This window comes from Chionomys nivalis, chromosome 12, assembly GCF_950005125.1.
Source record: "Chionomys nivalis chromosome 12, mChiNiv1.1, whole genome shotgun sequence".
Lineage (NCBI taxonomy): Eukaryota > Metazoa > Chordata > Mammalia > Rodentia > Cricetidae > Chionomys > Chionomys nivalis.
The window spans coordinates 2943033-2969387 of NC_080097.1; the positions used below are offsets into that span (position 1 = coordinate 2943033).

General features: G+C 45.8%; 1 protein-coding gene across 1 annotated transcript; it reads left to right on the top strand.

The window, feature by feature from the left end:
* Positions 1-104: 104 nt before the first annotated feature.
* On the top strand, positions 105-24626 carry Slc15a1 (solute carrier family 15 member 1). The gene is made up of 22 exons (XM_057786466.1): positions 105-119; positions 496-577; positions 673-814; positions 1382-1501; positions 3206-3305; positions 3525-3615; positions 5653-5736; positions 6054-6136; positions 6824-6910; positions 7345-7416; positions 9051-9095; positions 9224-9256; positions 9341-9426; positions 11172-11253; positions 12752-12871; positions 14338-14484; positions 16838-16887; positions 20445-20552; positions 20691-20799; positions 21420-21563; positions 22983-23090; positions 24435-24626. The coding sequence occupies exons 1-22, from the start codon at positions 105-107 to the stop codon at positions 24624-24626; spliced, it is 2100 nt and encodes a 699-aa protein (XP_057642449.1).
* The last annotated feature ends 1729 nt before the right edge of the window (positions 24627-26355 follow it).

A 26355-nucleotide genomic window follows, 5' to 3' on the forward strand; every position in this document is an offset into this window, starting at 1 on the left:
TCACTGCAGATGTGATGGGAGAGCCCTGGCTTGGGATCCCAGAGAAGCCACAGGTGCTGAGTCGGACACAACTTTAACATTGGTGTTCTGTTTTTCTTTCAGGGATGTCCAAGTCGCGGGTGAGTATGCTTTGCCCTTCTCCTGTGTCTTCATCCTGGAAGTTGTGCAGTGTTCTGTCCCTCGGTAGCTGCAAATGGGCTTTGTTCACTCGACACACGCTGTGCTTGGGGCGTAAGGAGCAGTCCTGGGTTCTGCCGATGTCCTCGCCCTAAGAAATGGTGTTCATTTCCTGCTCGTGCTGGTTGATTTGTTTCACTGCAGTCTATGTTGGGATGACGAGCACAGGCTATAGAAATCACAGAATTCAAGATTCTGGGTCTGAACGGCACTGAGGATTTATTAAGTGTGCCGTGGATCTATGCCCAGCCTCCGGTGCTGGCACGTGAGTGTGGACCAGTGATGGATATGTCTGGATATTATTTTCCTTTTTGTCAGAGCTGCTTTGGGTACCCTGTGAGCATCTTCTTCATTGTGGTCAATGAATTCTGTGAAAGATTCTCCTACTATGGGATGCGTGGTAAGTCTCAGGTTCACCTCACCCTTCTGTAAGAGTGAGTGTTCCCTTCACCAGCCCTAACTCGGTTCCTCTCTCCCACCTGCCCCTGTGAAAAGCACTCCTGGTCCTGTACTTCAGAAACTTCCTTCGCTGGGATGACGATCTGGCCACGGCCATCTACCATACGTTCGCTGCCCTGTGCTACCTGACTCCGATTCTCGGAGCCCTGATCGCAGACTCATGGCTGGGGAAGTTCAAGTGAGTGACTGGGACTTTATCATCAGGCAAGCACAGATGCTCATTGTGAGCTTTGTGGTTTGGCAGGATAGGTGCAGGGAAGGAAGCGTCGAGGAGAAGAAGCTTGTAGGACATCTGTGGCCTTGTTTCTGCTTAGTATCACATTCCTAACACAGCACTGTGAACTCAAGAAGGTTGTGCATTTATCATGGTTTGGTTTGGCCCAACCAAACTGTATCATTTTCAAATAGTAGCAGGGACACTGCCTGTCACTGGTGAGGCTCTGCGTGCGGAGATGGGACAACAAAAACTCCTGATACTCAGGCCTTGCCGCCGCAGGCTCGTGTGGCTTGGTGGACGGAAAGTCACTGTGAGCACTCACCTAACCAGAGGACATCTCGTGGGACACTACCAGGCTCTAACCAGAATTTCATCCTGTGCTCCTATGCTATCCATCCTGAGAGCTCACTTTTTTATCCAGTTTTGAAAAGTAGGCGTATCCATGACTGGGCACTGGGAAGTTTTGCAGAATGGAAACAGACAGCTACCTGCAGTAAACTAGGATTCTCTCACCCTTTCTAAACACAGGACAATTATTTCATTATCCATCGTCTACACTATCGGACAGATAGTCATCGCAGTGAGCTCCATTCACGACCTCACCGACCACAACCGTGACGGGACTCCTGACAGCCTTCCTGTGCACGTGTGAGTCCATGGCTACTGTGCCCCACCCCACCCCTCACCCCCTCACTCCCTCACCCCTTCACTCCTCACCTCCTTACCCCTTCACCTCTCACCCCTCACCTCCTCACCTCTCACCCCCTCACTCCCTCACTCTCTCACCCCCTCGCCCCCTCACTCCCTCACTCTCTCACCCCCTCACTCCCTCACTCTCTCACCCCCTCACCCCTTCAGTCTCTCACCCCCTCACCCCCTCACTCCCTCACTCTCTCACCCCCTCACCCCCTTCCCTCCTCACCTCTCACCCCCTTACTCCTCACCCCCTCATTCCCTTACCCCCTTACCTCTCACCCCCTCACCTCTCACCTCCTCATCCTCTCACCTCCTCACCTCACCCTCTCATCCCTCACCCTCTCACCTCTCACCTCCTCACCTCACCCTCTCACCCCTCACCCCCTTACCTCCTCACCTCTCACCCCCTCACCTTTCACCCCTTCACTCCCACTCCCTCACCCCCTCACCTCTCTCCTCCTCACCCCTCACCTCCCAACCCTGAGGGAGCAGAGACAGACAGACCAGGGGGGCTCACTGCCTAGCCAATGTAGCCAGGAGGAAGAACCCCAGACCAAGAGAGACTTCATCTATCTCATTTTAAATATTTTAAGCAACATTAGTAAAACATTACAAAACTTCAGATTTATAGTGCCTAACTTCGGGCAAAACTCTAAAATCCTAAATCCTATGGGTTTTCCCTTTTCAGATATTTTTTTAGGTCAGCATATGGAGTAATGGCGTCATTTCCATGCATGTGTCTTTATACTTTGTCATGATTCTTCCTGCTGCCCCATGGCTTCTTTTTTTAATCCAGGAGGTAAAATGTTTGCAGCTAATCTGGAAAATAACAAAACTAAAGTTGAAATAGAGAGCCCTTGGTCCCACAACCTAGTAATAACCATTTCTCATTGTTCTGCTGCTCTCCAACCTTTCCCGCTGGCAGCAAAGGGAGGAGATCGCAGCGCCTGGTCAGATGGTCTGCTTTGCAATTAAGTCATGTTTCCAATGTCATTCCATGATCATCACGAGTCCGTTTTGATTGGCACAAGGCTTACGTTGGTTCAGTTGGAATTTGTGCGCATGCGTGTGTGCTGAGAACCACACCGTGCATACTAAGCATTGACTCTGCCCCTGAGCTACACCCTCAGCCCTTTAAGGAATATTTTCATGTAATCTTTTTTATTAGAAATGATAAGGCTTCCCCAAAGTCCACATATAAATCTTTGTTCAGATTTCAAGATATTTTCAATTTCGTGGGTGAAAAATGATAAGACAAAGATGTGACTTAAAGGCCCGTGGTGTCGTTTTCATTCCACGCTCAGCCTGGGGTCATGTGCATTCTCTGGGGTCCTGTGCATTGTCTGGGGTCCTGTGCATTACCTGGGGTCCTGTGCATTCTCTGGGGTCCTGTGCATTACCTGGGGTCCTGTGCATTCTCTGGGGTCCTGTGCATTACCTGGGGTCCTGTGCATTACCTGGGTTCCTGTGTATTCTCTGGGTTCCTGTGCATTCTCTGGGGTCCTGTGCATTACCTGGGGTCCTGTGCACTACCTGGGTTCTTGTGCATTGAGGCCGAACCTTCAGGTGACAGCCGCTGCACCTGGTCCTTGTAGGGAGAGCGTGGGGGAGGCTCCTCCCTCCGAGGACCTGCCCTCAAACCACTCCTTTCTCCAGAGCGCTGTCCATGATCGGCCTGATCCTGATAGCCTTTGGCACAGGAGGAATCAAGCCCTGTGTGTCTGCATTTGGTGGCGATCAGTTTGAAGAAGGTCAGGTAAGAACATGAATTCTGCATGAGCCCCATTAGTGACTGACAGCCCTCTAGAGATCAAATCTCTGGAACAAATCAGATCTCTGTTCCATTCTTCTCCAGAATATTTGAAAGCAGAATACTAACCAGACTAAGTCGGCAGTGAGTTCAGCTCTGAGCTCCATCATCTCCCGTGATTCCCAGCCAAATTGTCATGATCTAACTTTGTCCGTTCCATGACAGGAAAAGCAGAGGAACCAGTTCTTTTCCATCTTTTATTTGGCCATCAATGCTGGAAGTCTGATCTCAACGATTGTCACTCCCATACTGAGGGGTAAGAACCATCTAGAAGGAACTGGTTTTCTCTCTTTAATTATGAGAAAGTCAGGTAACAAAGGCCAAGTCTTCAAGGTGTGGCACACAACTTTAATCACAACCCTGGGGAGGCAGAAGCGGTGGATTCCTGTGAGTTGGAGGCCAACATGAACTCTACAGGGAGTTCTGGCCCAGCCAGAGCTACTCAGTGAGACCCCTGAGTCCTTGTCTCGTTGGTTTTGCTTTGTCCCTTTTTCCTCCAGTGGCCAAGCTGCCACACACGCTGGGATATTTGTCAAAATCTAAACTGTAAACTTTCTTACATGTTTTACCTGCTTCCAATCTCTCTTGACTCCTTATTCTAGGACCCCTGGAGACCCCAAGTCAGCCTTCCCACACCATCGATTTTCTAATATAAGATGTGTTACATGGGGAACGGTATCGTCCACAGCATTTCTGGGAAAACATATAGTGGGCTATGGCTGACTTTTAGTCTTTGCCTCTTTACCCTCCTGTGGTGTTTCAGTGAGTTGGGAACAACTTACTGGGCAAGGTTTATCCTTCGGTTTCTAGAAGAAATCCTCAGATGTGTGAGAGGAATGTTGGCTTACGCTTATAATCCCAGCACTTGGAAAGCAGAAGCAGGAAGCTGTAAGTTCAAGGCTAACCTAGGCTTGCAGTGAGACCCTGCTCCACAGAAGTAGGGCAATTAAGAAGAAATGGTGCCGAACCAGAGAAATAACAGAGGTGAATCTCAATCACTCTCAACCACAACCTAATCTTTGCTTGTTCACGCCCCACGAGAGCTTGTGAAGTTTCCACGCAGAGTGGAAGATTTTTCCGCTATTTGGACAAACTAACAAAGCCGCAGTGTCTCGGGTTGAATCCGATTAAATTGTGAAGTTAGGATCATAGTGTGAAGATGGCAGACACTTCGCCCATCCTAATTTGGTTTTTATTCTTGAACTACAACTCCCTCACTTCCTCTCCCACTTCCAGGTTCTTCCGACCAATGTACATGTTTGAATTACAGAACGGGTCAAAGGAGTGACTTCCTAAAATCAAGTCACTACTGCACATGCGTAGTAAACGGAACGTGTGACTAACTGGGGAGCCACAACCCCTCAAACAGGGATTTGATTGACAGTGCTCAAGGGACAGGCCCTTCGGCTTTGTCATGAATGGGGACCACGTGTGCAGGCATAAGCAGGAACATCTACCCAACCATCACTTCCCAGTAGTTAACTCTTCTCCACAGGATTGTGAAACACCCAGTTTAAGACAAGACCCAAATCCCTGTGGGATCCAGTCCTTCCAGAAGGTGCCAATATCCCACTGAAAGCATCTGTAGGAATCCCCTGTTGCCTTTACAAAACCTTAATGCATTTGCTTACAAATCTGAAGGTTTCTGCTCTCTGCCCTCGGTCAGAGTGACCAAGTATGGGTCACATCCAGGAACCTGGATATAGCCATCATGTAGGTCTGACTGCTTCCCCCTATGAAGGCACAGTTGAGGAGTTGTGACCAAAGACAAATGGACCTGAAAGCCTAAAAATTAGTTACTGTTTGGCCCTTCCTAAATCATACAGCACTTAGCTACCATACTGTCGGGACACTCGCGAAATTGAAAGGTAGTGTCCTTGCCTTAATTCTCTGTCCCACATATTCAAGTTAGAGTGTCCGGGTCATGGTTATCTCCACTGGTTAGAAAATATACTGGTGAGGGGCCAGTGAGGTAGCTGCACAGGTAAAGGTGCTGACCCACACAGTAGGAGAGAACGGAATCCTGTCCTTTGATTTCTAGATGCACGCCATCACACACACACGCACACACACAGACAGACAGACAGAATAAATATCAAAATTTAAAAAGAAAACCCATAGAACAAGCTATAGAGATAGTTTGCTCAGCTGGAAATGACATCATTGAAGTAAACAACTGAATCCAGAACATGAAGCAAAACAATATGGTATAATCAGGGAGGGTTTTTTTTTTTTTTTAAGAAATGGGATATATTAGAAAAAATGATGCATTTTAATTATTATTTCTCCTTAGTTCAGGAATGTGGAATCCACACTCAACAAGCTTGTTACCCCCTGGCCTTTGGGGTTCCGGCGGCTCTCATGGCTGTTTCCCTAAGTAAGTAAAAATCAGTTGCTCTCCTTTAAAGAGCTAGGACTTGTGTTCAGATAGCTGAGCTGAATGGCGGTCGGGGGGGTGATAGAAGGCGTGAGGCTGTGGTTTGTGTGTTGCGGCACAGGTGTCCTGCTCCCCAGAGGCCCTCCCTGGGGGTTGCTCTAATCAGGAGCAGTTCTTTCCCCGTGAGGCAGGGGAATGGCGCTCTATGCAATCCCATGCTTCCAGACAACGGGATGGGGCAGATACATGAGCGTCTTTCAGACCACAGGGAGCCCTGGCGCAGGCCACAGTGACACCTCTTCCTCTGCCCTGTGCAGTTGTGTTTGTCCTCGGTAGTGGGATGTACAAGAAATTCAAGCCCCAAGGCAACATCATGAGCAAAGTGGCCAAGTGCATCGGTGTAAGTGCTGTCTTCACCTCCCCCCCCCCCGCTCCTATCCCCCCTTCCCTGACCACATTAAATCATTCCAGAACTTTCCTCTGCCTTCCACCTCCTCCAAATCAAAGTTCAATTTAAAAAGCAAAGAAAAATTCAACAAAGTTTTGATTTTTCCTTTAAGATGATTTTTTTTTTAGGGCACTTGGGAGTTTTTTCTGTATACAACTTACCAAATAGAGCCAGGTGGTGGTGGTGGCACACATCTTTAATCCTAGCAGAGGCATAAAGGATCACGAAGGAGGCAGAGGCAGGTGTATATCTGAGTTCGAGGCCAACCTTGTCTACAAAGCAAGTTCCAGGACAGCCAGGGCTGTACGGAGAAACCCTGTCTGGGACTGGGTTTTATGTATTTTGTTTTTGCTTGTTAATTGGTTGTAAGAAACTTAAATGCAAATGTGCTGGAACGTTCCTATTGAACATGCTTTTCTGGGCAGACTAGGGGTAAAGTGCTGACAATGGGACCTGACACAGGCGTCTGGATTGGAAAGGGAACCTGTTGAACATTTCAGCAAATGTGCCATGCTGGTATCTACTAGTTCAAAATGGGCTTTTCCTCCCATGTTTGTCCATTAAGAGGGGAATCATTGAAATGTATTTTTCTAGTATAGTTGGTTCTCTTTTTAAATTAATTCTTCTTCCTTTCTTCAGTTTGCCATCAAAAACAGATTTAGGCATCGAAGTAAGCAATTTCCCAAGAGGGAACACTGGCTGGACTGGGCTAAAGAGAAATACGACGTAAGTCACCTTTCCCATCTTCTCCAGTGGACCTGGCTGCTCAGGAAGCAGGCGTGAAAAGAAAGCTCAAAGTAGAATGTTAGCTACATGGGCAACACCTTCAGCGTGTCCGCCTCACACTTAATGGCACGTGGAGTACAACTCTGCAGGCTGCTTTGCAAAGGCTTCCAAACAGTGGTTATCATTGGCCATGGTAGATGTGAGCCTGTCGTAACTGTCCACTCCGGTCAGCTTCCATTACTGGAACAGAGGAGCGGGGGTGGCGGTAACCTCGGACCCTAACGTGTGCAGAATGTCTGGTTTCCTAAAGCCTGTGGCCATGTTCCTTAGACTGAATAACCACCCCCAGCTTGTCCTAGATGCAAATATCCCAACTTTGCAACAGAGTAGCAACTGCTGTTGACTCCAGCCGGGGCTGATTTGTCTACCTGCAGGAGCGGCTAATCTCACAAGTTAAGATGGTCATGAAGGTGATGTTCCTGTATATTCCTCTTCCCATGTTCTGGGCCTTGTTTGATCAGCAGGTATGTGTCTTATTTCATCCGTAGGTGGTGAGTACCGTTAGGTCACCTGGTCACACTGCATGTTCAGCTCCTAAAAACACTCTTCCAGTTTTTTATTTTGCTGAATTAATTGTTGCATCAGATTGAGTTCATTGGTTAAAATATACCCCAAAAGGTTCAGTCCACATGTCTGTTGTTAATCAATGAAGAAAATGAGGTTTGTTTACTTAGAGTAACCCTGCGGATATTGCCTCAGAGCATCTGGGACCCTTGCCAGTCAGAACCGAGGGCAGGGTTTTGTTCTACTGACCCAGTGCGGCAGAAAATTATTTAAGAGATGTGTGGAATGTTCTACTTAAAGGGACTTGATGCAGATCTTCTTAAAAACAGAACAGTGAGCTCAAAGCACCAGACAGGCTTGTAAATGGTTGGACCCAAGTCCTCCTACTCCAAGCAGGTGCCTGACCAGACCAGACTTATGGCTTTATTCTTTCTTTTGCATTTTTGAAACAGTCACACACTTATACAATGTATTTTGATCATATCCATACACAATCACCTCCTTCCAACTGCCCCACCCCACGTCCTCTTGGCTTCACGTTCTCCTTTATTGTTGTGATGATAACCCAGGTCCAGTTAGAGCTTCCTATATGTGCACAGATGTGATTTGAGGCCATGTGTAGGACTCACACTGGGGTCTACACAATCATGTCAGTTAACCCAACATACAACACTCGCTAGTCGAACAAGGAGATACTGTTTCTTCAAGAGACTGAACAGCTATGCAACCCTGTATGGTCAGTACTAGTGGAAGGGAGGGCAGTCCCTGGAGAACATTTGAGCGCACACAGACTTCCTTGTCTGAAGTGTGAAGCACAGAGCATCCTGGCAGGACAAAGGAACCACCTTGCATGTTGGGTGGGAGTCTATCTGGAATCAGACTTGCGTGAGAAGTACAGACATCCCTGACAGCTGGGTGACTTGGCTCAGAACTGACCCCCCACCCACCTCTGCTGTGAGGCCCACATTGGACATTTCACACAAGGCCCCCAGTGACTGGGGCATACTAAAAACTCAAACAACACAACTCTACCGTTTTTCTTGTTGTCTTCCCCATGGAGCCAATGAGTTTCTATTGATCCATTGAGTGTTTAGTTGGCCATAAAAATCATCACATCCTGTAAGAAACAGATGAACTGCAGTTAGGCTGCCCAAATTTAAGGCCACCTCTGTCTTTGTTGAGAAGCATTTAAACCCCCTCCATAGCTTTCAGAAGATGGTTCTTAACAATTGTGATATTCGATACTGACGCCAGCATACCATGCATCAGAACACCATGCCCTGATGAGCTCACCCTGAGAGGAGATACCGTGTATTCACACAGCCTTGTGCTTTTGCATCCTCTGAGGATATCTTTGTCTTGGGTCCTTCATGAATCCCAGGACAGAGTTAGGTCTGCTGGCGTACAGCTGGTCTCTGTCTTCTTAGTATTGTGACGGAGTAGAGGCCAGCTGGATGTTTGTGAGGACTTCAAATCCCATACTATTTTTGTCCTGACTTAGAAGGTTCAGTGGTGGATCATCACATTCTAAAAAGCCACACGCCCCCATGACGCAATCAACATGTTCATTTTCCAGGGCTCCAGGTGGACGCTGCAAGCAACAACCATGAGTGGGAAGATTGTAAGTCTGCCTGTCCTTGTGGGCCTTCTGTTCTGGTCATCACCTCTTCGTATCAGTCCCCTGGCCCCCTTTCTCCCTCCCTTTTATGGCCTTTTTTTTCCCAGTAATATTTTCCTCCTCTTTTTTAGGGAAGTATGGAAATTCAGCCAGACCAGATGCAGGTAGGAGAAACCCCTGGGGTCCCTTTCCAAGGTCCACGTGCTTATTGAGACAGCACTAACGGCCCCTCTCCACTTCCTCCGCAGACTGTGAATGCCATCTTGATTGTCATCATGGTCCCCATCATGGATGCCGTGGTGTACCCTCTCATTGCGAAATGTTTCAATTTCACGTAGGTAGCTGCTTGATTGGGGTTGACGGAGATGCTATTTGGTTCAGGGTTTTGCAAAGACTCTGCTTCTAGAAGCATCCACCGAGATCAGCATTTCTCAACCTATGCATCATGACCTCGTTGGGGATCGGAAACCCTCCGCAGGGGTCACCTAAGCCCATCGGGAAACAGAGATATTCTTATTATGATTAACAACAGTAGCAATACTACGGTTATGGAGTAGCAACGGAAATCATTTTCTGGTTAGGGGCCATCACACATGGGGAAATGTATTAAGGGTGGCGGTGTTGGAAGGTTGAAAACCACTGACCTAGAGGTGGGGCATTTATTTACTTTATTTTTGCGATACTGGGGATTGAATGAAGGAGACTCACACATGCCAAACAAATGTTCTTCTGTTGACGTAGAACCCCAGCTTCTTTTTCCCTTCTATTTTGAGATAAAGCTAGTTTTAAATTTATTCTGCGGCCCAGGTCCACTCTGAACTTGCAAGCCACCCAGGGAGATGGCTTACAGGCTGTTCTACAAGGCCTGATGGTGGTGAAGACTTTAAAGAAATCAATTTAAGAGATGGTCAGGAGCACAGGGGATATCTCACTTGCTGTTCAAGCGTGAAGGTCTTTGTTCAGACCTGTAGGACCTATGTCAAAAGCCAGGCACAGGCAGAGTGCGCCCACAACTTCAGAGCTGCAGGCAGAGACAGGCAGATCCCTCGAGTGCGTTGGCTAACCAGTTCAGCAAAATGAGATAAGCTACATATCACTGGGCGATCCTGCCTCATGGAAATAAGGTGGGCAGGGTCAGAAGACACCTGACAGCCTATGGCCTCCTCATGTGCCTACATAGGCTTGTATAAATCCGTACTCATTTGCATAATGCATGCATACAGTTTTAAAAGGAGATGTTTGTATGCAGTGTTTCTGAAAATGCTCTATTAATGGAAGCCTGAGGAAAGCTGATAATCAAGGCTCTCATTTGTACATACGTGAAGTGATAGTTGTATCCACAGGATTTCTGGAAATTAAATGTGATAATACAGATAAGGGTTCTATTTGGCCTCACTCATTCTGGCCATGAATAACAACAGGGAAAAAACTCAGAGATGGCTCAGCAACGAGGAATGGTTGCCTCTCAAGCTCATGGTCCAGGACACCCAATACCTGTGATTCCACTCCAGGGGATCTGACATGATCTTCTGGCCTTGAGAGTGTCCTCACATGCGTGTGTACACACACTTAGAGCATAATTAATAAAGCCCAGAGACAGAAATTGGGGTTCAAACTAAAGGTCAGAAAAGCAAGACAACCATCGCTGGCTCTTTCTTCTACTCAGTCCAAAATGGCGATCCTGCCTCCAGGAATCTCAGAATGAGACTGGAGTGAGAGCTGACTCCTCCGGTCTTATATTCCTCTCTAGGGCTTGGGTTAAAGGTGTGCACCACTACCGCCTGGTTTCTATGGTAAACTAGTGTGGCAACTGGGATTAAAGGTGTGTGTCACCACTGCCTGGTCTGTAAGGCTGGTCAGTGCAGCTGTTTCACTCTCTGAACTTCAGGCAAGCTTTATTTATTAAAATACAAATGAAATGTCCATACATACACTCACAAAACAATGACAGCTCCAGAGGTGGCTATCTTTGCAGGGAAGTGGCTGGGCTGGGAGAGTCTGAGGCTTTCTCCTTGGGGCCCATTCTTGGTTTGTCTGGGTGAGACAGGCTGATGTCCACTCTCCTCCTGTCCTCATCAGCTCCCTGAAGAAGATGACAGTTGGGATGTTCCTGGCTTCCATGGCCTTCGTGGCGGCTGCAATTGTGCAGGTGGAAATCGATGTGAGTTTTCTCCTGGACCCCTCGTGAGCTTTCTTTGGGGCTGGGAAGATTCGAGGAGACAAGGGGACTCTCCCCATAAGCAGTAGGAACTGCTAGGGTAAAGGACAGTGGGAGGCTGCTGGCGGGGAGGAGGGTGCACAGATTTTCCACCAGTTAGCACTGTGGATTCTGTCCTGGCAGAGCACAGGAGGTCCTGGGACTGATGGGCGGGCTTCCTTAGTTGGAAAAACAGCGAGCGTAGCTTCTGTCTATAATACAATTTCCCTATTGGGAGGCGAGTTCACAGAGTTGTTCTGGACTCTTTGATGAGAAGAGGCTTATCGTTCACACACAGGCACTTCAGAAATACATGCACTGTCCTCTTCAGGGAAAAACACATTTTGGATTTTAATGGATCTACTAAGGGTTAATGACTAAACCCATCCTAATACCTGTTGGGTGTACTTTTTCTAAACCAGCCCAATGCTGCCTGCTGGAGATAAGACTTTAGTTCTAGAGAAAAGGACAATGTGATCCATAAAACTGGAAGAGAGTCTCTCTCTCTCTCTCTTCTCACACACAGTTCACGGCAGTGAACATTCACAAATGAAATTTCCCGTCTTAACCACTTCTAAGCGCGCGGCTCGGTACAGTTCCCTTTACCGTGGATCCCGCACCACACATACTTCCAGAATCCAGAAATTTTCCATCTGCCCGAATGAAGCCTCGGTGCTGTTCAGAGCTAACTTCTCCATTTGTCTCTCCAAGGCCTCCCCTCCCCCACTCCCATCCAGGCACCGTTCTACGGTCTGTCTCTAGGACCAGAGAATATGGAGCACCGAACATCACAGGACCATAATTGTTGTGCGATTTCTAATTGGTCTCAATAATAGAAACCCCGGGTCATATATAGGGGTAAATGCTGAAAGATCAGAGAAGCAGAACAACCAGTCACTGATCCTTCCCTCTACCGAATCCTCAGACCAAATGGGGTATCCTGTCTCTAGGGGTCCTCAGACTGAATGCTGTGATCGCCTGTGTCCTCCCACCTTATATTCCTCTCTCCGCCCAACTGTATCCCTTCCTGTCTCCACCTCCCAAATGCTGGGGTTAAAGGCATGTGACTCCCAAGAGCTGGAATTAAGGGTGTGAGCCACCACTGCCTGACCTCTATGGCTAACTAGTGGCTTAGCTGCACACTCTGATCTTCAGGCAAGCTTTATTTGTTACAGCACAAAGAAAATATCACCACATATAATCATGGGGCATTTTTCCTTTTGTGGTTGGCTTCTTTTATAACGCCCTTAAGGTTTACCCTTTTTAGAGGATATAAAAAGATCCCCTTTGTTTTTAAGGCTAAATAATGCTCCTTGGCTATGCCAGATGTAACCAGCAGACTTATCCGGCTGTTTGCCACATCTCCCTGGGTGCAGCTATAGACTGCAGAGTGACTCCCAGACCCAAGGTGACAGTGGCTGTCCAGGAGTCCTCACTGTTGATTTCCTTCTCTCTTTCCTAGAAAACTCTTCCCGTCTTCGCTACAGAAAATCAAGTCCAAATTAAAGTCTTGAACATAGGAAACAATAACATGAATGTGTATCTTCCTGGAGAGAATGTGACACTTGACCAAATGTCTCAAGTAAGTGAGAGGCCATGGGGCCTCCTTGTTCGTCACCTCCCCTGACTTGCAACACAATTCGGAGGATCCGTTCTTATGGGTCCTTGTATAAACCTCAAAGCCAGTCTAAGATTGGCTCATGCTGATGCCCACGACATATTACTCTCTGGGCCGGCGGGCCTCTGACTTGAATGACTCATCACGCTGGTACCCTGGAGGAGGCTGACTTGATCTGTAGGCCAGAACTACTGCATTTGTGTAACTTCCCACATGCTGCTGCTCTGGGAAGCTGCCCTTCCAACAGCAGGGAGGTTCTGTGGCTCCAAACTGGGCCGACAGCATCCCTGAGGAGATTTTTGAACAGTCTCTACAGACGGTTCTTTGTCATTACAAACCAAGAGTGTGATGCTGGCATTTCACGTATGGAAGCCAACGGGCGCTCAGCCTCCGCGGGGAGGCACACACAGTGCTGTATAAAGAGGTATATCTGTCCTGGTGTTCACAATGCTGGTGTCGAAACCCTACTCTAAAGGTCATTGCCCTTGAATACTGGTTCCCAGCCTTGAGTCTGGTCACTTGGAGAACCTTGAGGTCCTAACCTCAATGGTGTGGGTTCATCTACTCTCATTCCTGGTCCACCGCACTTAGAGCAGTGAACTTAGACCTGACAAGCTGATGACTTTGTTGAAGGTGTTGGAAGTTTGGCTCCTGGTCATCAGGAAGCCCATATTGATGTCACCAGAGCCATTGCTTTTCCTCTGGTGGTTTTTGTGTTTATTTTTGTTTTTGTTTTTAATGTGTATGAGTGTTTTGCCTACATATGTGCCGGGGGCCCTCAGAGGCCAGAGGAGGGTATCAAAGCCCTTGGAAATGGAATTATACGTGGTTGTGATCCACCATATGGATGTTGGGAATCAGACATAGATCCTCTGGAAGAACAGCCACTTAACTGTTGAGCCATCTCTCCATCCCCAGTTCCTGGTACTGTTCTTTACATATTTTTAATGCTCTGGCAATGCTGAAGCATGCATGGGCAGCCCATACATGGCAGTTCTGTTGAACTTGTCCATATTGGGTTTCATGGTCTAAGAAGATGAGGACGACAGACCAGGTCTCTTCCTCAAGAGGGCACCAGATCTCATTACAGATGGTTGTGAGCCACCATGTGGTTGCTGGGAATTGAACTCAGGACCTTTGGAAGAGCAAGCAGTGCTCTTAACCACTGAACCATCTCTCCAGTGTACCATAAATGATTTCACAGAATGAGTTTCCTTAGAGCAAAACAAAATAAAGTGTTTGGTGAATGATATAATCCCTGTGGCAATACAGAAGAAGTGTATGGAAGTGTCTGTGTGGGTGGGAGGCCAAGTGTGAAGTCCCTACAAGGTATTGGATGTATATGAACGTGGATTGCCATGTAACATGGCATTACAGTGTTTAAATGCACAGTGCTGACTCTACCTCCTCCCCACCTCACCCCCATCCAGACAAACGGTTTCATGACTTTTGATGCAGACAAGCTGACAAGCATAAACATATCTTCTCCTGGATCTCCAGTCACTGAAATTGTCCCTGAGTTTGAGCCAGGCCAACGCTACACCCTTCTAGTATGGGCCCCCAGTGGTAAGCTTGTGGTAAGTAGGCGATACGTTCAGCTTTCTCTTGGCTATTTGCAATATTAGAGACACAGCTTTCAAGTTTAGATTTTATTCTGTGTTTGAGTATTTTATCTGTATACACGTTATGTGCACCACATGGGTACCTGGTGTCTGAGGAGGTCAAACAGGGCATCAGATCCCCTGGAAGTGGAGTTGTGGATAGTCGTAAACCACCATGTGGTGCTGGGAACCAAACCCAGGTCTCTCCAGGCTCGGGATACAGCTTTTCATTGGCATGCCATTGCTTTATCTATATAGAGTACTATATTAGCCAATCTTCTTTCTTCAAGAACACAGGTCGTTTGACTTCCAGTAAAGGGTTTGGCTGGTGGATAAGAAGGATTAATATTAATTATGATTTAAAAGGAAAACTAGGGGTCAGTTGTGGTGGTGCACACCTTTTTCACCAGCTCTCAGGAGGCAGACACTAGCCTGGACTGTTAGCAAAGCCCTTCTCAGCTGGGCATAGTGCCACACACCTCTAATCCCAGCACTCAGGGAAGATACAAAAGGATTTCTTTGACTTCTAGGTCAGTCAGAATGACACAGAGGGACCCTGACTCAAAAAAGCAAAAATAATAAAAATGTAAAGGTAAATAATGTTTTGCTGTGATGATGAGTGTGTGTCCACGCTTGTGTGTGCATGCACTGGTTCGTGTACATGTGAAAACATCACATGGATACATATGATGTAATTCTCATTTTTTTTTTAGATAAATCACTTAATGTGTCTTTATTTGTATGAGCCTTTTCAATGTGTCCTTCATTAGAGCAGTCTTACAAAAGTATGGCATGCATACCAAATACAAGGACGAAAATAATTATGGAATATTTGTTGACAAGATGCAGACATGTCATTTGGTATATGAAGAGTGAAGATGTAGTTGAACCAAATAAAGGAACTTCAGTCAGTCTGAAGGGAATTTGAATAAGAACATACAAAAAACTGAATGTGCAATTAATGTTATTGGCCATCTGCTTAATCAGGGAGCTGTTGAGGGGCTCATTCTGTAAGGGGGGTGTCCAGACTGTGACCCACAGGCAGCACACACTCCAGGGTATCTCCAAGCATGGCCCAGCACAAATGTGCGTACTTAAAGCTTTAGAAGAGTCGTTTTGCAATGATTTTCCTGACTCATCTGCACGACTGTCACACATGAACTTTGTAATGACAACACAGTGTTGCAATGTCCGAAGGTCGGACAGTCTGAATTGTTGGAGAGTCATGCTCTTTGGAACCACTGACAGTCAGGGATCAATAACAGCAGAAGCATGTGTTAGCCTGGTGGGAACGCAGGGATGAAGAAAGGGAACCCTTATCTCCCAGGACAAGGGCCAATATCATGAACTCAAAGTCTGAAGCGTTAGTGTGAATTGATTCTAATGAGCTAAATATTTGGAAATCATTTTATTGTTTTATTTATGTATGTGTGTATGAGTGTGTGTGAATTGTATGTGTAACGAGTCTCTCTCTGACCCACCAATCAGCTCCCAAATAACAACACAGAGACTTACATTAATTATGAAAGTTCAGCCTTTAGTTTAGGCTTGTCTCAACTAGCTCTTCTATCTTAAATTAACTCATTTATATTAACCTACATTCTGCCACGTGATGTTAACTCTCTTTCATCTTGCACTTCCGCTTGTTCAATTTCTTTTCCTGTACCCACCTTTCTTCTTCCCCACATCCTCTCTGCCCCAGAAATCTGCCTACCTATTGACCATTTATCTTTTTATTAAACCAACCAAAGTGACACATCTTCACAGTGTACAAAAAGATTATTCCATAGTTTATGTATTTGTGTATATATGTGTGTTTATGTGTGTATGCATATGTGTGTTGTGCATATGTGTGTATGTGTATATATGTATGTATGTGTCGTATATGTGTACATGCATGTGTGTTGTATATATGTGTGAATGTGTTTATGTGTGTGTATGCATATGTCTGTGCATGTGTTGTGTTATGTGTGTATATGTATGTATGTGTGTTGTATATGTGTATATGTGTGTGTGTTGTATATATGTGTGAATGTGTGTTTGTGTATATGTCTGTGTATGTTTATCGTGTGTTTATTCATGTGTATGTGTGTTAATTCATGTGTATGTGTGTGTATCTGTATATATGTGTGTGCACGTGCACATGATGGCACATAAGAGAGCAGAGTGTGCCTGCCACAGTGTGTGTAAGGCGTGAGAGGGCAGCTGTGGCCTGAGTACATGGCTTCCGGGGTGAACTCGGAGAGACAGGCTTACACGGCAAGGCCTTTACACACTAGCCATCTCCATGGCTCAGGAATATTTTTATATTATTTTTTCTCTCTCTTAGGTGAAAGATGGGCTTAACCAGAAGCCAGAAAAAGGAGAAAATGGAATCAGGTATGGAGATTTCTGAAACTGTGCTTTCAGCTTCTAGCAGAGCTTGGCACATTCCTGTCATCGAAGCTAGTTATAACATGGGGATAGAAGGGCTCCGTCTGCACCAAGAGTGCCGGCTGCTTCAGCCAACATAATCCATCATCTTAATAAATGAGAACAGAAAGTCCACTTAGCTTGTCAACTGATGTAGAAAATCAGTCTGGCAGAATTCAGGGTTCATTCATCTCATACACACACATTCTCTCTTACACACACTCACTCACACACACTCATACACACTCATACACATTCTCTCTCTTACACACACTCACGCTCACACACACATACACACACTCATACACATTCTCTCTTACACACACACTCACGCTCACACACACTTACACTCTTTCACACACTCACACATACACTCACACACACTCACAATTCTCTCTTATACACACTCACACACATACACTCTCTCACACACACACATTCTCTCTTAGACACTCTCACACACACATACTCACACACACTCTCTCACACACATATACTCTCACACACTCACATATACACACTCTCTCTCACACATACGCTCCCACACAGATCTGCTCTGTGGTTTGTATTTGGCTCTTAACTGGAAGCACCTCTGGGATTTCATTTTGTCCTCAGAAAATTTCCATTGCTTTGATTCCTTAGAAATGGCCCCCAACACTGGAAACCTTGGATAATGTAGATTATGGGATTTAGGCTATTTGTTTATGTGTATATTTGTATGTATCTATGTATTCATTTATTTATGTATATATATATATATATATATATATATATACACACACACATGGGGGGTGGGGGTGGAGGTCAGAGGGCAACTTTCAGGAGCTGTCTCCATCTTACACCATGTGGGTCATGGGGACCAATCTCAGGCCGTCAGGTCTGAAAGCAATCGCCTTCACCCACTGAGAGACCTGCCAGTCTCTTTAAATCTTAGATAGCTTGTTTATTTAGTATGCGTGTGTTGGGGGGCATGCGTGTGCCCCTGTGCGCGTGTCAGAGGACAGCCGTAGGAGTCAGCTCTCTCCTTTCACTGGTAGACTCCAGGAATCAAACTCAAGTTGGCGGCTCACTAGTACAAGGTGTTTAAAAGCTTGTGTGTGTGTCTGTGTCTGCCTGCGTGTGTGAGTGCACACACTTACTGGAATCAGCTGTTCACAAGTACAATTGAAGTTTTTAAAACACGCGTGCACACTTACAGGAAGCCAACCCTCGCGTTGGTCTTCACGGGTGTCCATGTTGGTTTTTGCCAGCCTGGGATGCACTGGTCAGGCTGGCCGGCCAGTGAACCCCAGCCTCTGTCCCCAAAGCTTCAAGTGTGCTGAGTCTCCTGCTTTAGAGGCACCTCTTCAGCCCCTAAAAGATTAATGTAAACAGTGTCTTTGTGTGTAGTCTACGTGATGAGGTTGTAAATATTAAAATATCTTCGCTGAAGTCTTGAGGAAGAGCACTGCATAGCATTAGCAACACGCTGGCCCCTCCCACCCACGTGTGTGGTTCTAGACAAATCACCTTTCTGTTACCTGGCAACAGGACTGATGGTTTCCATGGTGCCCTGGAGGCAATACGGAAAGTTCTAGAAGACTAGGAAAGGTTGATAAGCAGAACAGCTTCTAAACCTCCATGAAATCAGACTTCTGACTAATACATAAATTAAAGAAAGGAGACACAAAATTTCTAGCAAATAAGGTTTTATATTATACCATCAGCACATTGTGAGATTTAAATTGTCATGTTTTAAATAAATTGGCAAGAATTTATTTATGCAAAAGTTGGTTGAATGGCTGAGAGAAAGAGTTCTTCTCAGTCCAGAGCACACAGCCAGCAGCCCACAACCTCCCGTAGCTCCGACTTCAGGTGATCAGACATCCTCTCTGCCTCCGCTGACACCCACACGCACGTGTCACACACCCAAGGGCCACACACATAGACAGAAACAAAAAGTAAAAATAAATCTTTTCAAAATTGGTTGAGAATTTAATATTGTTTCCCCTGCATTTTCACTAGATATTGCTATATATTACATATTCATAACCAATATGTTTCTTAGCATGCTTTTAAACATATACTAATATAAAAGTTATTGTCACTGGCATATATTGCTCTATAGTAATGCTATCAATAATATGTAACATGTATAACTTTACTATTACATATTGACATCTGCGCCCCTTATCTGTTCCCTTGACCACACACTGGCCTTCCATTGCTTAGATCTCGAGCCCAGGAAATTCAACTCCTTCTTAGTTTCTTAAAACATAACCATAATCGGTATCCTCACCTTGTTCTTCGTGTGGATATAGTTTCTCTATGGAAGTAGTCCTTAAATTTTTATCATTTTTAGTAAAAAATATTGTGAACCTATATCCACTATATATAAATATAGTATCCATGGGGCTGGAGGGGGCTCAGCAGTTAAGACTAGGTACCACTCTTGCAGAAGCTCCCAGTTTGATGACTAGAACCCAAGTCCAGCAATTTACACCTGCCTGTAACTCCAATTCCAAGGTATCTGATGTCCTCTTCCGGTCTCTGAGGGCACCTCCATGCAAAACACACACACACATTAAATGTAGATATGGCATCTTTTTAAAAAAATTTTTTTGGCCAGGTGGTGGTGGTGCACTCGGAAGGCAGAGGCAGGCAGATATCTGTGAGTTCAAGGCCAACCTAACCTGCAGAATGAGTTCCAGGATATCTAGGGCTGTTACACAGAGAAACCGTGTCTCAAAAAATTATTTGTGTGTGTGTATAATTTATATACACAAATAATTATATAACTATAAATAATATATATATATATATATATACACTATTCTATCAAATAAATGCCGTGAAGCTGGTGAAACTGGACCATATATTTTAGAGATACAGTGGTTAAGTTGTTCTTTATAGTATTTGGATAGCCATCATTACTTCTTGTTCTATGTATTGAACAATCTGCTATAGTCTGTCACCTAACTATTTGGTGGGCAAAACAAACAACTAACTCCCTTGGGGAAGCACCATGCTCACCCCTGGGCAGTATAAGAATCTCAGGGTCTTTGGTAGCACAGAGTCTCTAGCCTGTGTTATGGTTGCATCTGTAACCGTCTGTTCTCGCTGCAACATTCTGTATGGACCTAGGAAGGCAAGTAGCTTACCTGCTTCCTTCTGAGGTTTAGCAAGGGACAGTGTCAAGGCTGATATGTAGGGGCATTCATTAACTAGGCATGGAAACAGGGACAGGTTCCCTTTCTTTCTAGAAGACAGCCAGGCTTTGTTGGTGCTGCTTGCATGGAAACTTTCAGAGTTCAACATGTGAAGGACCAAAAAAATAAAAACATTGCTGGTAGGGCGTTCTCATGAATGGGTGGGCAGAGACAACCGTAAGATAGCTAACTTCCTGCCTCTAGACCCCAGGAATTTTCTATATGCATCTTAAATCCCTTCACAAAGGAACATAGCCTAACATGGGGTCCCAGACTTGGGACAGAGAAGAAATCATTCCATGGTTTGGTTACGCGACAGATGGCTTTCTGTTCCAGATTTGTCAACACCCTTAATGAGGCCCTAACCATCACAATGAGTGGGAAGGTGTACGCAAATATCGGCAGTTACAATGTCAGCAATTACCAGTTTTTTCCTTCTGGCCAGTAAGTACCTTTTCTGGGCAACTTGTTTCCAAATTCAAGGTTGCTTAGTATTTTTCTTTTAAAAAAAGAAAGAGAGAGAGAGAGAGAGAGATACTCTAATACCAAGAACCGTAACCTCTGTTTTCTTTCTTTAAATAGGAAAGAATACACAATAAACTCCACAGAGATTGCATCAAACTGTCCAAGCGACTTTAAATCCTCCAGCCTTGACTTCGGCAGCGCCTACACCTATGTGATCACAAGGGCGGTTAGTAGCTCATTCCAGCACAGCACAACAGATAGCCCGTTCATCCTCCTCACAGACACTCAGGATGTGCTCACGATTAACGAGAGGACTTGAGATCTGTAAATGGGCTCAGAACTAGTTCAACTCACCACTAATTCTTTTTTTTAATTGTGCAAGAGCATGTGTGCACGCACGTGTGTGTGTGTGCGCGCGTGCACACGTGTGCGTGCATGTGTGTGTGTGCGTGTGTAGGTACAACCTTTAGGAATTCATTCTCTCTTTCCACTGTGTGGGTTGCAGGGTTCAAACTCAGGTTATTAGGTTTGGTCGCCCCTTTCCCCACTGGCCCACCATTGATACTCTAACTTATTGTTGACTTAAGTTGATCCAGCAGACTTAGTTACACAGTAGCTAAACATTCCTTCCAAGCAGTATTTGATGCTTCCTTATGGACTGCTGACTTTAGGGGGCACGGTTTTAACTGACCGGCTTCCAACATTGCATTTAAAATGGGCACTGGCTTCATAAGGTGTGGGATTTAACCTTAGAAGGTCAACTCAGTTTGTCTGTACGAACAGATGTTAGTCTAAAGGTGTCTCTGCTTCCTTCTCAACCACCTGCTTGCTGCTTCGGTGGTCTAGAGTGATGGCTGCCTGGAAGTGAAGGAATTTGAAGACATCCCACCCAACACGGTGAACATGGCGCTCCAGATCCCGCAGTACTTCCTCCTCACCTGTGGCGAAGTGGTCTTCTCTGTCACGGGACTGGAGTTCTCCTATTCCCAGGTCTCTTGTTTCTTCCTCTGCCTGCTGCCTGCTGCCCTCAGAAAACTGCTGAGGGAACTCAATTTGAATCTGGGATGTCCACAGGCTTAGAGCCTCTTTTGTTTGTTGGTTGTGTAAGACTGGGTCTTAGTATGTAGCTCAGTTGATGAGAGTGTTTTCTAGCACGCATGCAGCCATAGGTTCAAACCCCAGCACTGTCTGAAACCAGGTATGGCGGTGCCCTCCTGTAATCCCTGCCCTGGGGAAGTACAGGCAGGGAGGTCCAAACTTCAAGATCATCCTTGGCTATATAGGAAATCTGAGGTCAGCAGAGATATATAACACCCTACTTCAGAAAAATACTACTTTTTTTTTTTTTTTTTGCTTTTAAGTATATTTGGCTAAAGTCTTATTTAGGGTTTCTATTATTGTGAAGAGACACCACGACCACAGCAACTATTATAAAGGAAAACATTTCACTGAGGTGGCGGCTTTCAGTTGCAGGGGTTCAGTCCATTATCATCATAGTGGGGAGCCTGGCATTGGTAGTGTGACGGCATGCAGGCAGACATGGTGCTGGAGAAGGAGCTGAGAATTCTGCCCACATCTTGATCTAAAGACAACAGGAAGTGAACTGAACTAAGCATAGCTCGAGCGTAGGAGACCTCATAGCCCCCCCACGGTGACACACTCCTCCAACAAAGCCACACCCACTCCAACAAAGCTGCACCTCTTAATTTTGCCGCTTCCTATGAGGGGCCAATTCCATTCAAACCACCACAACTAATTAAACAAATTTTATTAGTACCCTAATTAGAGCTTAATATCTAAATATTTGTCGAAAGTACAGTCAAAGCCATTCCATCCTGGCATCTTTTCCTTCAGCATTCCTGATGGTCAGCATGGGCAGGTCGCCCCTTTCTGGGATGACCAAACAGTCTGACAAACTGTGACGTAGTTGTCAGGAGCATGAGGAAGGACATAGCAGAAGGCAGCCCAGAGAGTAGTCCCCCTTTGGGGGAGAACATGCCACAAATGGCCTTGCCTAAAAGATTGTGAGCAAAGACCATCGCCTGTAGATCTGCCCGTTACTAAGACACTTGTGTGTGGAGAGAGGCCTCTCCTCAGGAGGGTTTTTGTGCCTCCTCACATAAGCGATGCCCTCCTTATATTAACATGACCCTGACCTTGTTTTTATTTACTTATACACATATTTATATTTAGAACAGGGCCGTGCTATGTAGCTGAGGGCATCCTCAAACTCACGGTTTTCCTGCCTCAGCCTCCGAAGTGCTGGGTTATAGGTGTGAGATACCACACCTGACTAAATCTGACTTCTAACCTGCATGTCCAGGATGCTGGGTGAAGGGAGAGGTAGATGGGGCTCTTCTGGCCTGAAGCAGGACTCGGGTCGTAATCCATTCTGCTTTGCTCCCCCAGGCTCCTTCTAACATGAAGTCGGTGCTTCAGGCAGGCTGGCTTTTAACCGTAGCGGTTGGCAATATCATTGTGCTCATCGTGGCAGGGGCTGGCCACTTCGAGAAGCAGGTATGAGGGGAAAGAAGGTTGGGTGTGCCTATTTTTTTCCTGTCTTTTTTGAGACCGGGTCTTACATAGTCCAGCTTGGCTTCAAACTTGCTGTGTAACTGAGGCTGACTTTGAACTTCCTGGCTATTAGTGGTTATCACCATGACCCTCCCTAGCTATCTATAAATAAATATCCATTCGAGTCAATGGCTGAATAACATTACCAGGCCCGTCCACTGGAGCTCCACAGAATCACTGGTGCTGGGCAGAATCTCTGCTGACTCTTGTTGCTTGGAAACCAACACCAGATTAACCTCCTGATGGGGTCTACTATCAAAGGAAACACCCATTATCAATTCTGTGAATTCAACTCAAGAGCCCTAAACTAGACATGTGGACTAGGGGTGTAGCCCCATGGTAGAGCACTTGCCTAGCATGCACAAGGCTCCGGGTTCTAGTCCCAGCATTGGAAGGAGAAAAAAAGTAAAGAAAACCAGAATCCTTGTGCAGAAACGTCACAACAACTGAAAGGCATTCTTTCAATAGTTACACCTTCCCATTTAGAGTACAATGAAACACAGGCTTGTCTGATGCTCAGCTTGGTTGCACACAAGGGCTACATTGTTTCCTGTGGCCGGAATGGCCATAGGGCTTCATGCTCTTGAGCCCAGGTACTGTCAAGAAATACTTGTGTGTGTGTGTGTGTGTGTGTATAGGGAGGGGAGCTGAATGCATATATGTATGCCATTCACCTGCAGATGCCCATGGAGGCCACAAGAGCACTCTGTACCCCTGGGCTGGAGTTTTGGGGTTGGTGGGTGTTCTGGGAGCCCAACCAGAGACCATTGGCAGATATTCAGAACCATGAAGCCATCTCTCCCACCCATGTTCAGCACACTCTGTCCTGCAAGGCCACTGCTTAGTTGTTGCTGGCTCTCATCCCTCTGGCGCCTGTCATAAACCTTAAGCATTTCAGAAAATTGCTTTATCCTAACCCTCAGAAGGCAGAGGCAGGCGGACGTCTGCAAGTCTCAGGGGCCTGCAGAGCAAGTTCCAAGGCAGCAGGAGTTGCACAGAGGAACCCTGTCTCAAAAAATCCAACAACAACAAAAAAAAAAAATCAGAAAATTTCTCTCATCTTCCCAAAGGTCTGGTGTTTCTACACACCATGTTAGTAGGAAAATGTTCCCTGTTCCTTGAACATTTGAGAAAACCCAGTGTGTCTCTGCTGGGTACCCCGCTTTTTCTGGCTGTTTCAAGGCGTCTTCCACCCAGAAGTAGCAAGGAGATGGGCATACAGTACCATGTTAATGTGACCTGTGGTTTGTTTGTTTGTTTCCTTGCTCCAACTCTGGTCCTCCCAAGTGGGCTGAGTACGTTCTGTTTGCCTCATTGCTCCTGGTTGTCTGTGTGATATTCGCCATCATGGCTCGATTCTACACCTACGTCAACCCAGCGGAGATCGAAGCTCAGTTCGATGAGGAAGAAAAGAAAAAGAACATAGGAAAGGACAACCCCCTCTCCACACTGGAACCTGATTCACAGACAAAAATGTGAAGGTCAGGAGGCAAGGGAGTCACACGGAGTCCACGGTGCACCCTGACCTCTGCAGAGCCTTTGATGCGGAAGACTTCAGAATTGTGAACCAAAATATTAACTAATAACAAAGCTGTTTTCTAAGCTGCCAGCGGGAGCCTTTTAATCTTTTTTTAAAAATTTATTTTTATTATTTTTGGTTTTTCAAGACAGAGTTTCTCTTTGAACAGCTCTGGCTGTCCTGGAACTTATTTTGTAGACCAGGCTGGCCTTGAACTCAGAGATCCACCTGCCTTGGCAGTGTGCATGACCACCACCTGGCTTTATTTAAAGCACACACTTTATTTTTTTCTAACACTGGGCCATGTCTTGCATTTCTACCACAGAAGTGAACTGAGTTCAGACTAACTTAATTTTGAAAAGGTAACCATCCTGCTTATTCCTAACACTTTTATGAAAACAATGTTGAGTTTACAGAGGGCTTTTGAAAAAAAATAGAAAATAGTGAGTGTCAGCAATTTGAGCTGAAAACTGTGCCTTAGGTCTTGTTTGTTTGTTTTTCTAGTTTTCTTTGCCCTTCCTTTTTAAATTATGTGTCACTCAAAAGACCACCCAGTGAAGGCTAGTCATGAGCTGTGAAGTATCACTGGTGTGAAATAAATTCTTGTTCTTAAGGATATGTGTTTTGTGTGTCTTATCTGGTCATACTACTTAGTACATGCTTGTTAAGATGTCCTCAGAAGTTAATAAACACATTAACCAATGCAATACCCACATAGGGGAAACCCTAGGAACATGAAACACCAAAGTTTATTTCTTCTGTGTTGTAGGAGGCTGCTTGTTTGTTTCCAGCTGAATAATCACACAGAAACCATATTATTTAAACCATTGCTTGGCCAATAGCTTAAGCGTATTTCTGGCTAACTCTTATATCCTAAACTAACCCATCTCCATTAATCTGTGTATCGCCACGTGTCTGTGGCTTACCGGCAAGTTTCCAGCAGGCAGCCCCCATCTTTCTCCTCTGGCGGCTACATGGTGTCTCACTGACTCCGCCTTCTTTCTCCCAGCAATCAGTTTAGTTTTCCCTCCTAACTCTGCTCTGCTAAGCCACTGGCTGAAACAGATTCTTTATTCATTAACCTATAAAAGCAACACATATACAGAAGGACTTCATTTATTTAATCTTACAACTGTGGTGAGATACACAGGAAGTAGAGCTAATCCTTTTTAAGGGTCCAGAACCATGGCAGAAGTCACACCAACACGATTGTGCAACCGTCCCCTCCATGAGTCGTCAAGACACTTTTCCCTGCAGAACCGAAACCCTGTGTTCACTGAACCCCCACTTCCCCTCTTCGGGCCACCAGAGTGAAGAAACAAAAAGGTCACATTCTCCTGCTGGCTTCTGCCTCCACTCACCTGTACCTTGGGATACTGACCTCGGGCTTTCTGGAGAGTGCTGGATGTCAGAACTTCTGTCTCAACCCTGATCGGAGGCCACTAACGAGGCGACCTGGGCCTCTAGAGCTTCCAGCTTGTTTGTTTTGTTTTGTTTTGTTTTGTTTTGTTTTGTTTTCAATGAGGCCAGTACCACCACTGTCTGCTACAAGCAGGGACTAAGAGACTTTGATCTGACCCTCTAGCATCCTGTGGGTACTGGCAATTTCAGGATCACGTGAGTCTTTCATTTGATTTAATGTCTGGCTTGTCTAATGAGACTTCTTGGCTCCATAGTTTAAAGGCTCAA